General features: G+C 49.1%; 2 protein-coding genes across 10 annotated transcripts in view; both read left to right on the top strand.

Moving 5' to 3' along the window:
• The window catches only part of CGN (cingulin), a 30,268-nt gene extending 22,385 nt beyond the window's left edge, over window positions 1-7,883 (top strand). For all 3 annotated transcript variants that reach the window (XM_032267514.1, XM_032267515.1, XM_032267513.1), the window contains exons 14-21: window positions 1,237-1,407; window positions 2,601-2,762; window positions 3,995-4,084; window positions 4,559-4,642; window positions 4,739-4,857; window positions 5,441-5,549; window positions 5,934-6,097; window positions 6,409-7,883. In XM_032267514.1, coding sequence (XP_032123405.1) covers window positions 1,237-1,407; window positions 2,601-2,762; window positions 3,995-4,084; window positions 4,559-4,642; window positions 4,739-4,857; window positions 5,441-5,549; window positions 5,934-6,097; window positions 6,409-6,550 — 1,041 coding nt within the window. In that variant the 3' untranslated portion in view covers window positions 6,551-7,883. The remainder of the gene's footprint in view (window positions 1-1,236; window positions 1,408-2,600; window positions 2,763-3,994; window positions 4,085-4,558; window positions 4,643-4,738; window positions 4,858-5,440; window positions 5,550-5,933; window positions 6,098-6,408) is intronic.
• A 1,278-nt stretch (window positions 7,884-9,161) lies between these two features.
• The window catches only part of TUFT1 (tuftelin 1), a 42,606-nt gene continuing 38,903 nt past the window's right edge, over window positions 9,162-12,864 (top strand). For all 7 annotated transcript variants that reach the window (XM_032267523.1, XM_032267518.1, XM_032267517.1 and 4 more), the window contains exon 1: window positions 9,162-9,303. In XM_032267523.1, the coding sequence (XP_032123414.1) occupies window positions 9,244-9,303 (60 nt within the window). In that variant the 5' untranslated portion in view covers window positions 9,162-9,243. The remainder of the gene's footprint in view (window positions 9,304-12,864) is intronic.

Genomic DNA, 12,864 nt, shown 5'->3' with positions numbered 1-12,864 from the left:
AAAAAAAAAAAAAAAAAAAAAAGGTGTGGTGGCTTGCGCCTCAGTTTCTCTTTTTTAATTGAGACCTAGAGAAGATAAGTAACTTGCCTGTGGTTGATAATTAGTGGTAGAGCCAGGATTTGAACGAGACATCTGTATTCCAGCTACTCGGAAGGCTGAATTAGAAGGATTGCTTGAGCCCAGGAGGTTGAGGCTGCAGTGAGCTGTGATTGCCCCACTGCACTACAGCAAGACCCTGTCTAAAAAAACCCAAAAAACAAACAAAAAAAACTACACCGGTAGAATATATATTTTTTTGAGATGGAGTTGTGTTCTTGTTGCCCAGACTGGAATGCAATGTTGCGATCTCGGCTCACTGCAACCTCCACCTCCTAGGTTTAAGCGATTCTGCTCCCTCAGCCTCCCCAGTAGCCGCGATTACAGGCATGCGTCACCATGCCCGGCTAATTTTGTATTTTTAGTAGAGATGGGGTTTCTCCACGTTGGTCTGGCTGGTCTCGAACTCCCGACCTCAGGTTCCCTAAGTGCTGCCTTGGCCTCCCTAAGTGCTGGGATTATAGGCATGAGCCTTTGTGCCTGGTGAATTTTAAATTTGGGTGAGGGGAAGGAGAAAAGAAAGAAAAAAGAAAAGGAAATAAATTGCTTTTGCTGCTAAGATTCTCCTCCTAATCTTTTTGTAAAACAAGAGCAAACACATTATATATCAATTCTAAAGTGCACATTTTATCATTTGTCAATGAAAAATGCACATTTTACATTTCTGAAATTGAGTTGGGTCTTATGACTTACAGTATCTTATAGTTCAATTGGCAGATTTTTCTTAGTGGTACATGTTATAATCATTGGTACCTCGAATTGTGGTGAAATGGTCATTTAAGTCTTATTTTGTATCAGGCCCTGTTGTAAATACAGAACTTCACATAATTAACTAACGTAATTCTCACAACACCTTGCGATATAGTTACTATTCTTATCCCATTTCACAGATGGGGAACTGAGACCCAGAGAAGATAAGTAACTTGTGTATGATCACTAGTAAGTGGTAGAGCCAGAATTTGAACCCAGACATCTGTATATAACTATTAGCCATACTGGGAACCTAGGCCCAGGAAAGAGCAAGAGAGGGCTGCCTTGTCAGGAAGGAGATTCTTGGGGGAGAGTCTTGGGAGTCTGGGCCTGCAGAGGGACATTTATTAAAGAGGTACAGTGCTGAAGACCCTTTTCTCTTTGTTTTAGTTGGAGCAGATTGGGGAGGCCTCTAAGCAAGCCCTGCAGCAGCTCCAGGCCCAGCTGGAAGATTATAAGGAAAAGGCCCGGCGGGAGGTGGCAGATGCCCAGCGCCAAGCCAAGGATTGGGCCAGTGAGGCTGAGAAGACCTCTGGGGGACTGAACCGGCTTCAGGATGAGGTAGAAACCTAATATCCTTAGTTTGAAGGTCCTTGCCTTTTTTTTTTTTTTTTTGAGACGGAGTTTCGCTCTTGTTACCCAGGCTGGAGTGCAATGGCGCGATCTCGGCTCACCGCAACCTCCGCCTCCTGGGTTCAGGCAATTCTCCTGCCTCAGCCTCCTGAGTAGCTGGGATTACAGGCACGTGCCACCATGCCCAGCTAATTTTTTGTATTTTTAGTAGAGACGGGGTTTCACCATGTTGACCAGGATGGTCTCGATCTCTTGACCTCGTGATCCACCCGCCTCGGCCTCCCAAAGTGCTGGGATTACAGGCTTGAGCCACCGCGCCCGGCCGGTCCTTGCCTTTTAACTGAACCTGTGGCCAAGGGTCCCTGAGGCCCAGGTTTAGGTCTAATGACTTGCAGGGTGATGGTATATATTGTCTGTAGAGTAGTGATTTTCAAATTTTGCTGTACCTTAGAGCCACCTGGGGGGATTTAAAAAAATACCAAAACCCAAGCTGTATCCCATACTACTTAAATCATCATCTCTGGGGATGGGATCTAGGATCAGTATTTTTAAAACTCCGCAGGTGATTCTAAGTTGTGTAGCCTTTAAAAACAATAGGCCAAGTGCGGTGGCTCATGCCTGTGATCTCAGCATTTTGGGAGGCTGAGTCAGGTGGATCACCTGAGGTTAAGAGTTCTAGACCAACCTGGCCAACATAGTGAAAACCTATCTCTACTAAAAATACAAAAATTGTCAGGCGTGGTGGCTCATGCCTGTAATCCAAGCACTTTGGAGGCCAAGGCGGGTGGATCACCTGAGGTCAGGAGTTCAAGACCAGCCTGACCAACATGGTGAAACCCCGACTTTAAAGAAAAAAAAATACAAAAATTAGCTGGGTGTGATGGCACACACCTGTAGTCCCAGCTACTTGGGAGGCTAAGGCAGGAGAATCACTTGAACCCAGGAGATGGAGGTTGCAGTGAGCTAAGATCACGCCACTGCACTCCAGCCTGGGTTACAAAGCATGAAACTCCGTCTCAAAAAAAAAAATGTCTGTCTGCTTCTTATTGTCACCATGCTACTGGTAATTCTAAAGAGTGACAGTGAGGACATGTTGCTCCGCACTGGGCTGGACTGCTCCTGCCCCTCAACCCTTACCTTCTTACTACACTGAGCTGTGGCATTTTTACCCCCATGGCCAGATCCAGAGGCTGCGACAGGCCCTGCAAGCATGCCAGGCTGAGCGAGACACAGCCCGGCTAGACAAAGAGCTTCTGGCCCAGCGACTGCAGGGGCTGGAGCAAGAGACAGAGAACAAGAAGCGCTCCCAGGACGACAGGGCCCGGCAGCTGAAGGGCCTCGAGGTGAGGGCACTGGGGGGGTGACCTGTGGAAACGGATTTTGAAATCCTGGCATAGGTGGGACTTCCAGGCCTCTTTCTGTACTAGCAGCCAAAACCTGCAGCCCACAGCTGATGGGTTTTGTTTGGCTGCCGTATTTTAAACAACTTTGAATCAATTGCTGTTGTTTTGAAATGTATAGATGTCACCTAAAAATTTGGATTTCTAGCTTCTTTTGTATTTGGCAGATGTGGTCATACTGAGTGTCTTGTCCTGAATCTGCATGGCAACAATTGGCTGGGGCTGAGCGGTGGCTTTCCCCTTTAGAGTGAAGAGTGTTCTTCAGTTTGCTATATTTGATGATGACAGCAGCAGCAAACATATGTGGTGCTATGTGATAGGCACTTAAGACTTAGTTAATCCTCAGAATAACCCTGTGGGGTAGGTAGTCTTGTTTTCTCCATTTTAAAGATGAAGGAGGCCGGGCGCGGTGGCTCAAGCCTGTAATCCCAGCACTTTGGGAGGCCGAGGCGGGTGGATCATGAGGTCAAGAGATCGAGACCATCCTGGTCAACATGGTGAAACCCCGTCTCTACTAAAACTACAAAAAATTAGCTGGGCATGGTGGCGCGTGCCTGTAATCCCAGCTACTCAGGAGGCTGAGGCAGGAGAATTGCCTGAGCCCAGGAGGCGGAGGTTGCGGTGAGCCGAGATCGCGCCATTACACTCCAGCCTGGGAAACAAGAGCGAAACTCCGTCTCCAAAAAAAAAAAAAAGATGAAGGAAACTGAGGCACGGAGAGATGAACTTGTCCATGGTCTACTGCTGGGAAGTGGTAGATCTGATTTTCAGACTGGGCAGTCTGGTCCCATGTACATACTCAGCCTCTACAGGTTACTGCCTCCAGTGCCTCAGTTTCTTGAGTCTCTTCATCTCAGTCTTGGCCCAGGTACTTGGGTTTCTCTCTGTTTTCCCATTAGAGACATAGGGTTTTCCAATGAAGAGTGGATTCTGGGGTTCGCCTTTCTGTCATGGGGCTGTGACCAGAGCACGGTCCCAACCTGCCCGTGATGCCACACCTGGTCAGCAGAGGGCGCTGGCTCCATGGTGGCTCTGGGCCCAGACAAGTACCTAAAGGTTCCTGGGGTGTGCAAGAGAGAAGTCTGTGAATGCTGGCGTTGGAGAGGCTCCTGGTCTGAGTTTGGCATTCTGGTGTCCAGCATTTGGGACAGAATTAACCTGTTCTTCTGTTATAGGAAAAAGTCTCACGGCTGGAAGCAGAGTTAGATGAGGAGAAGAACACTGTGGAGCTGCTAACAGACCGGGTGAATCGTGGCCGGGACCAGGTAGCCCCCCTCACGCCCCATCTCTATACTATATCACCTCTTGGTTCCCTCAAAAACAACTGTACCCTCCCATCTTTCATCATCTGGAGGGTTCTGCCTGCCGAATCTGTGCATGGCTGGGTTTACTGTAATTCAGGGTCTTGCCTGGTTCGGGAAAGGCTGGCCAGTTTCCTTGGGTGGAAAGAAGCCAATAATTTGCGTGGAGGAAGGGATCCTCGTGGCCTGGGCTGCTCTCTGACCTGAATTGGGGCTTCGTTAGTTCACAAGGGATACTAGTTCCTGGTGGGATGAAGGAACCCCTGTTTACATTCTCTGGCTCCTCCTGTTTGAACAGGCTGTGATTTTTTAGTTGCCTGGGAATTTCTGGATTCAGGGTTCAGAGACCATCTTCCCGTGACTCAGCCTCACTTGGTTCAGCTTGCTAGTGCATCCTTAGCCCTCTCCAAGTCTGGTCCTCTCACCCCTCCCCACTAGGTGGATCAGCTGAGGACAGAGCTCATGCAGGAGAGGTCTGCTCGGCAGGACCTAGAGTGTGACAAAATCTCCTTGGAGAGACAGGTGAGGGGGGAAGGGAGGAGTCTCAGGGATGGACCCCAGGAGGTGGGTAAAATGGCCAGTGAAGTACTGACTGTGGAGGCTTCCTGTCCCTCTCAGAACAAGGACCTGAAGACCCGGTTGGCCAGCTCAGAAGGCTTCCAGAAACCCAGTGCCAGCCTCTCTCAGCTTGAGTCTCAGAATCAGTTGTTGCAGGAGCGGCTGCAGGCTGAAGAGAGGTGACATAAGGCTGTCCTCCCTCCCTCCCTCCCTGCCGGCTTTTCTCCTCTGCAGCTCCTTCCATCCTCTACCTCAGATATGGCCAACCTGGCCTGATGTTTAGGAACCTTTTCTCCTGATAGAGAGCAAAGAGAGTTGCAGATATTCTGAAATGTGAATGCCCTCACTCTCCCTTGTTCTTTGAATCTGCCCTAGATCCTGCCCAGTCTAATGGTGGGCTCATGACTAAGAGAAGTCCTGGGGGCAGTACAGGGCCGAGTTAGGATTCCCTTAGAAATGGGGACTCTTGGCCGGGTGTGGTGGCTTAAGCTTGTAATCCCAGCACTTTGGGATGTGGAGGTGGGTGGATCTTGAGGTCAGGAGTTTAAGACTAGTCTGGCCAATACGGTGAAACCCCGTTTCTACTGAAAATACAAAAGTTAGCTAGGCGTGGTGGCGGGCACCTATAATCCCAGCTACTCAGGAGGCTGAGGCAGGAGAATTGCTTGGACCCAGGAGGTGGAGGTTGCAGACAGAGCTCGACTCCGTAAAAAACAAAAAAGAAATAGGGACACTCATAGACATTCTTCTGCCTCATCTTAGGGAGAAGACAGTTCTGCAGTCTACCAACAGAAAACTGGAGCGGAAAGTTAAAGAGCTGTCCATCCAGATTGAAGACGAGCGGCAGCATGTCAATGACCAGAAAGACCAGGTAAGGACATGGCACCCTGGGGCCAAGCAACAGTGGGGCAAGTATATATTATATGTTTTCCTGAAAGCCAAGGGAGGCCATTGTCCCCATAGGTCTTCTAAACTTAGACTTTCCTTGTGTAAGGACAGAGATTAGATTGAAAGGACTAGACTAGAGCAGTCATTGTGAGCTTATCTATTGTGTGCTTAGGATGTGCTAGGTTCTGTAAGTATGACACATATGTTAATACATTTAATCCCTAAGACAACTCTGTGAAGCTAAGGAACTTGCCTGTGGCCACATTTTTCCAGGGGCAATTATCCCTAGTCAAGATAGTTACAGGGGAGGGTCGGAGGCCATGGTAGTAGATGCTGTTCCAATGTCGGGACTTGGTATCCTGCCCAGCTAAGCCTGAGGGTGAAGGCTTTGAAGCGTCAGGTGGATGAAGCAGAAGAGGAAATCGAGCGACTGGACGGCCTGAGGAAGAAGGCCCAGCGTGAGCTGGAGGAGCAGCATGAGGTCAATGAACAGCTCCAGGCTCGGATCAAGTCTCTGGAGAAGGACTCCTGGTATGGGCTGCCCTTTTGCCCCTTGTTCCATAGGGACAGTAGATCAGAGGGGGAATGGTCTCTCCTGAGCTGGATAAGGAGGAGAATGTCTAAGATGGGACTGTGCAGTCACTTATTTCTGGTTGGAAGCCAGTATATTTACTTGTTAGTACCTCAGCCATCATCCTATACCTCATTTCCCTAAATCTGATTAGTTGGGGATCTTGTAACTTTAGGCCTTAGAAGAATTGGGGTTTCTTTAGCACAAAAAGGGTGGCTGTCTCAATATTTCTACTTCCCCTCCCTAACCAGTATTATTCTCTCTGAGTCAGGCGTAAAGCTTCCCGCTCAGCTGCTGAGTCAACTCTCAAACACGAAGGGCTGAGCTCAGATGAGGAATTTGACAGTGTCTACGATCCCTCATCCATTGCATCGCTGCTTACGGAGAGCAACCTACAGACCAGCTCTTGTTAGCTCGTGGTCCTCAGGGGCCCAGAAACCAGGCTCAAGGCCTATCCCAGCCAGTGCTGCTCTGCTCTGCTCACCCTGGATTCTGCATTCCTGTGGGTGACCCAGTTATTCAGACCTAAGACAGGGAGGGGTCTGAGTGATGGTGATAAAAGACATCAGCAATAAGGTGATGGATGGACTTTCCACTGGAGGAGTGGATATTTCAAGCCAACTGAGCCCTTTCCAAGTGCTGACACCTCCCTCATCTCTCTCATAACTGGAAGGATGGTCAGCATTAGGCTGATGGGGACTGAGCATGATAGGAAGGGATAGAAATTGCCATGTACAGAAAGCTTTATTCTTTAGCCCATAACCCTAAGGCTCAGGGAAATATCCTATGCTCTTGTGCTCCCTGGATTCCTGCAACTCATTTTCCTTCCACTCTGAAGCAGGGTGAGGGGAATGTTATGGGTGATTGACACGCAGGCGTGGCTCCGCCCATTTCTTTGCACAAGTATGGGGCTCATGTGGTAGTCCCCCTACCCCTCCTGTTCCTATATTTTTGTCTTCTTCCCTTCCCCTCTTCGCCATTCTTCCTTGCATTTTTCCTCTCAGTGCCTTAGCCAGGGTAAGGAGATAAGGATGCTCTTCTTGCCTTTTATATCTGCACATTCATACCTCTCCAAAGACCAGCTTTTCCCCAGCCAGGGCCCTCAGCCTTCCCTGCTGCCCCAGTGATGGATTGAGAGAGCTGTTGGTTTTTCTGCCGATGAGCCCCTGGGAGAGGGACTTTGGTAGGACCATGATAAAGTGGCGGGGGTCTGGTGCTGCTCAGGGTTTCCATCTTTCCTCCTCTCTCTCCTCTGTAACTGTGGATATGGTTATAAGGTGGTTGCACCTGGGAGCCCTGACAACTGTCTGTACAAGTTCCAAAGGTAAAGGTCTCAGTCCCTGTGACTTAGGGCTTCTCTGACCAGATGTGCCCAACTTCAATAAAAGAACCTAGGGACCCTCATTTTCTGAGGTACTTGGCCTTGATTCAGGGCTTTGCAAGGGGTTAGAAGCTGACTGTAAAAATGGGAAGAGGCAACAGAAGACATTTATTTCTCCTTTGGATTTTAGGGAGAGCAATGTCCTGGTAGGGAAGAGGTAAGGGGAATGATTCACCTCTCATATTTCCTATGCAGGTTCTGTAGGGAGCTGATGGGAGGAGGAAGGCTCTTTTCACAAATGACTTGTAATGTCACGATTAAAAAAAATTCCTGTATTCTTCTGCAAATCAGACATCCTTTCCCAATCCAATTCAGCCTTGGTTTTATTTTAAATTAAATATTAAAATTATACATTTATATTGAAATCCTTGGTTTGTCTTCTCATTCTTTTTCCTGGCTTATTTGGAGGTCTAGGTTTTATGAAGTCATATTAACCGTGTGGCTTAGGGGCCAAAGCAAGAGTTTTCTTCACTTACATTTCAGAGGCCCTTTACAACACAGCAGATGAGACCTTGGAAACCTGGAGATGTTTATAGCAGTCCCATTCTCTCCTGAACAACCTTCTGGGAATAGCAAGGCCAGTAAATGCCTTTTTCAGAATTAAAGTGTAACAGACCAGAACTGGGTTTTATTCCCTTGGATCGTAGGGATAACCCCAGCATTGACTTCCCAGATACAAAAATCCTCATTCATTCCTAACTGGCATAGGACCCAGTCCCTACCTGAGAAGTAGGGACATTTCTGCTGTTCCTGCCCTAGTGTTGCCTCGAAGAAGGAGCTGGCCCTTCACTAGAGCCTATTGCCAGGTATAGGGGTACTAGCCACTCAGGAGTCGGTCAGACCTCCTCCTGAAGTTTTCTGTTTGCTGTCTGTGTGAGCCACAGACAAGTGGAGCAGCCATTTGCCAAGAGCAGCTGGGCAGGGAGGAGGCTCCAGGGTCCTGCTTGGCCAACCCTCTCTTCTAGGCCTTCAAGATCCCAGCCTAGGACTGGGGAGCAAATGCAACCGGAGAAGTCAAGGCTCATCCTTTCTCACGAACACAAATTCCTTTTAAGGCAATGTGTCCCGCCTCTCCCAACCATATAAGGGCAGCATCAGTATAAGAGCTTCTGCAAAACAAGCCCCACCCAGAGCCTAGCTGGCTTCGACTGGGCCTCCCTGGGCCTCTCGCCAAAGAAGTGCACCTGCCAGACTGGCTTAGGCCAGTCTGAGTGAGCTGGCCCTTGGTGCCTGCCTTTCTGCGGTGGAGCAAAGGTTTACTCAGCTCTACAAAGCCTACAGACTGGCTTACGTATAGGGAGAAGAATATGTATGGAAGGAAGCGTTTGCAGCTTCCAAATTCTCATCCTCTAGGAGCAGGCAGGGTGATTCCCTCTGACCAACACTGATCCTGGAGAGATGGAAGGAGAGAAGATTAGGGACGTCTATTGAGCTGCAACCGCATACGCTGAATACAGCTGTTCAGTTAAAGCAGCCCCATGTCCCTCCCAAACCCTACCTTTGTGTAAATCTGTCCGAGCCCCGATAAGGCAAGTCTCAAACCCCTTGGCCCCACCCACCTCGCTTATCGCGCGTTCTCGGCGAAACCACGGGCTGGGGCGTGGCCTATATTCAGCCCCGCCCCTAGCGAGCCTATACAAGGGGGCGGTTCCGCGCGCGCCCGCCTAGTTGGAGCTGGACCGCCGGGTGGAGAGGTGGTGTGTGTGCTGCGACCCCCGCGGGAAGATGAACGGGACGCGGAACTGGTGTACCCTGGTGGACTTGCACCCAGAGGACCAGGCCGCGGTAAGAAAAAGCGCCCTCGCCGTCTTCCCCGTTTTGTATTCCCGGTTTCTAAGCCCGCCGCTCCCGTGCCCCGCGCCGAGTTCGCTGACCACAACTGGTGCCCGGCTCGCGCAGTCAGCCCTGCGCGGCGCTTCTCTCTTTTTATTCTGCTGCCTGCGATGGGCAGTAGGAGTCGCGGGGTGAAGACTCCTTTGAGGCTCCAGAGCTCGGGGCGTCCCTGCCCTTTGGTAGGACACTGCGGCTCCTGGCCGGGACTCGGCGCCGGCGAGTCCGTCCTTGCTCCGGCGACCCGTGGGCAGCCAGACTGGGCCCCTGAACGCTTTTGGACTTTGTGTCCCGCCGAAGAGACTTAGGCTTTCCAGTGGGTCGCGGGTCCTGGTGACCTCAGAGGCCCTTCAAAGAATTTCATCATGGTGCTTTGGATGATCAGTAACAAGAAAAAGGGTAGAGTCAATTCCAGGGCAGGGTCGGGGGCAAGTTGGGGGACGGTACGACTCGGGCTATATCGAGATTGTCCAGGGCCTCTACCTTTCGCTAAAAGGGATAGGGCTTTCCCGCCCGGGGGTCACCTCTCGTCTTGGATTTCTCCGTCTTCCCGCTTGTAGTTCTGTTTTCCTCCCCCTATCGGCCTATCAGTAGCTTCCTGGGACGGTGTGTCGGTTTTGCTTCCGTCCCCAGCCGCCAGGCCCGGGGATGGTGGAGGAAGGGGATGCAGAACCCAGGCTGAGAAGGGGAGAGAAGTGACCCAAGGATGGGCTTTGGGACGGGGAGAGGGTTGAGGAGATAGGAGGCGTTGTCCAGTGCAGGCTGGTCTACCTCGCTCTACTCTTTCTTTCTCTGGCTCCCCAGTCCCTGTTCTCCCCACTCTAGCTTGACCATATGGTTTTTCCTCTACAGAGACTGAGGAGGGTAATTTGTGGCCAAGCGTTTCTAGGCTGTATTGGGGAACTTAACCCAGATGAGGTGTGTACTTTCACATCAATTTCCAAGCTATTGTGAGAGAGTGAAATGAAAATCAAGGTGATGGAGAGTTTGTGTATCCCCCCCTTCCCCCCCCCTTCCCCATCTGATTCCCCTACCCTCTGCTTGCCTCAACCTGCCCTTGAGGTAGAGATATCCCAACTGAAGCTAGATTATGGCTGTTCTTCAAGCAATATTTGTAGAATAGGTACTCCTTTCAAGTTTAGAATACAGATGGTCATTTAGTTCTGTTCCCAGTCCCCTCTCCGTTTCTGCCCGGGCTATGAGTGTTTTTGTCACAGTACAATACAGATGTTGCTATTGGCCAACCCCAGTTGCCCAAACCCCACTCTTCTCTAGCCTGCCACATCCCCAGCTGTGAGACTCTGAAGAGGTGGAAGAAATCCAATCATTTTGTGTCAGCTGCAAGCCCTACTCCATGCTCTTTGTTTTTAAGTGAAAAGAGTCTTCCGACGTTGCCAAAGCTGGAGTACAGTGGCTCTTCGCGGGTGCGGTCATAGCACAGCACAGCCTTGAACTCCTGGCTTCAAGCAATCCTCCTGCCTCAGCCTCCTGAGTAGCTTGGACTTCCGGTGCACACCACCAGTAGCTTCTCCTCCATGCCCTTGCTCACACTTTTGGAATAGTTGAGGGAAAGGGTATGAGATAAAAGAGAGGGATGTTTGGGCTGCTCTTTGCTTCCTATAGAAAAGTGATAAGTTTAAGACCAAGGCATTGGCAGTATTAATGAAAAGTTAATCTCTACTGTTTCTTTCTTTTTGGAGACAGGGACTTGCTCTGTCGCTCAGGCTGGAGTGCAGTGGCACAGTCTCAGCTCACTGCAACTTCCACCTCCTGGTAGAGATGGGGTTTCACCGTGTTGCCCAGGCTAGTCTCAAACTCCTGGGCTCAAGCAGTCTGCCCACCTTGACCTCCCAAAGGCTTGGGATTACAGGCATGAGCCACTACATCAGGCCCCTTATACTATTTCTTGATGTTTTTGCTGCTTGTCTGGTGGAGGGGAAAAAATCATTAGGAGAAAATAGTGGACAAGGAATTCAGATGGTCTCTAGCCATAGGTTAGTTTGAAGCTAACCAGACACCTTTAGAGCAAGGGAGAGACAGAAATTCACTTTTATTCCTTTTTTTCTAGGCTGAACTTGAGACTTATTTTACTCCAAAGCTGGGAATGAAGTAATCATTGTCCAGATCTGATCTTGGAGACATCCCTGGGCCCTTAAGGGAGGGGAGGAGGTGGTAAACAGTCAGGACACAGACCTTGTCCTGGATTCCTCTTCTCTGAGCCAACTTGCAGATAGAATGTACAGCTCTGGACACTCTCCAGGAATCTGTCATATATTCACACCACTGAATGGGTGCTCAATGAGTGTGCAAAGTGATTAAATAAATAAATGATCAAATTTTTTTCCAGAGTCAGAGTGTAGACAGTTGAACTGATTGGAGTATCCTCATGGGAGTGTGGGCCCTGGGACTCTGTTTGTGTTTCCCCACTAGCCGGGCTGCGTGCCTCAGTGTATGACATATGGACATGGACATAGGGCTAATACACTCTCTGGGATTTTTTATTGTTGGAGGCAGATACAGCAGGTACAAGGAGCCAGTGTTTTTCAAAACTGCAGACCATAACCACTAGTGGATCTGAGATCAACTTAGGTCAGACCAGCATTAAAAAAGACATAGAATTAACACTCTTAGAGTGTTAGTAAGGATAGACATTTTTGGTAGAGATTTTATTTCAGTTATATATATGTGTGTGTGTGTGTGTTATGTATGTGTGTGTTAGTTTACTGGATCGTGATGTGAAATATGTTTTTGAGATCGAAAAGCTTTGCAAGCCACTCTGGTAAGTTATATTGGCAAAAAAAAGAACAAATAAACACCAAACTCCTTTTTATTAGATATTTCCATTAACTTTGTTTGGTTGTAAACAACAGAGAATGACTCCTGCTAAGTTAAGCAGATGAGGACATTATTAGAAGGAAATGGAGCAGTTCACAGAATTTAAGGGAAAGCTTAGAAAGTCCTAAACAAGGATGTCCTGGGACCTGAGTAAGTGGAAGTTGGAGGCTTACTGCTATTGGTGAATTGGTTCCAGCTGTTTTAGGTCCTTTCACCATTCTGCTCAGGATTCCAGGGAGAGAGTACCATCGTCTCTTGGCCCCCCAATTGTCCAGAGCAGGGCAGGGTTCCTTGATTGATAGCTCCCCCAGATTACAGTGATGGAAAGAGATTCTCCAAAGACTGAAGTGTTGTTATCAGTGGAGGGGAATGGAAGCTGTGTGGCAAAAGAATAGATGTCCATGCCATTAGACTTTACCATGGATGATCTCTGATTTTATTTCCTTCCTTCCCTGTCTTCCTTCCTTCCTTCTTTCCATCCTTCTTAAATCACTTTTTTTTAATAGGGTCTCACTCTGTTGCCCAGGCTGGAGTGCAGTGGTGTGATTATAGCTCACTGCAGCCTTGAACTCCAAGGGATCCTTCCATTTCAGCCTCCCAAGTAGCTAGGACTGCAGGCATACTCTAACATGCCCAGCTAATTTTTCATTTTTTATAGATATGGGGTCTCACTATGTTGCC

Source organism: Sapajus apella, unplaced genomic scaffold (genome assembly GCF_009761245.1).
Source record: "Sapajus apella isolate SASKATOON/1434 unplaced genomic scaffold, GSC_monkey_1.0 scaffold169, whole genome shotgun sequence".
Taxonomy (NCBI): domain Eukaryota; kingdom Metazoa; phylum Chordata; class Mammalia; order Primates; family Cebidae; genus Sapajus; species Sapajus apella.
The sequence above is the reverse complement of the archived record's forward strand: the minus strand, read 5'-3'. Positions and strand labels throughout refer to the sequence as shown.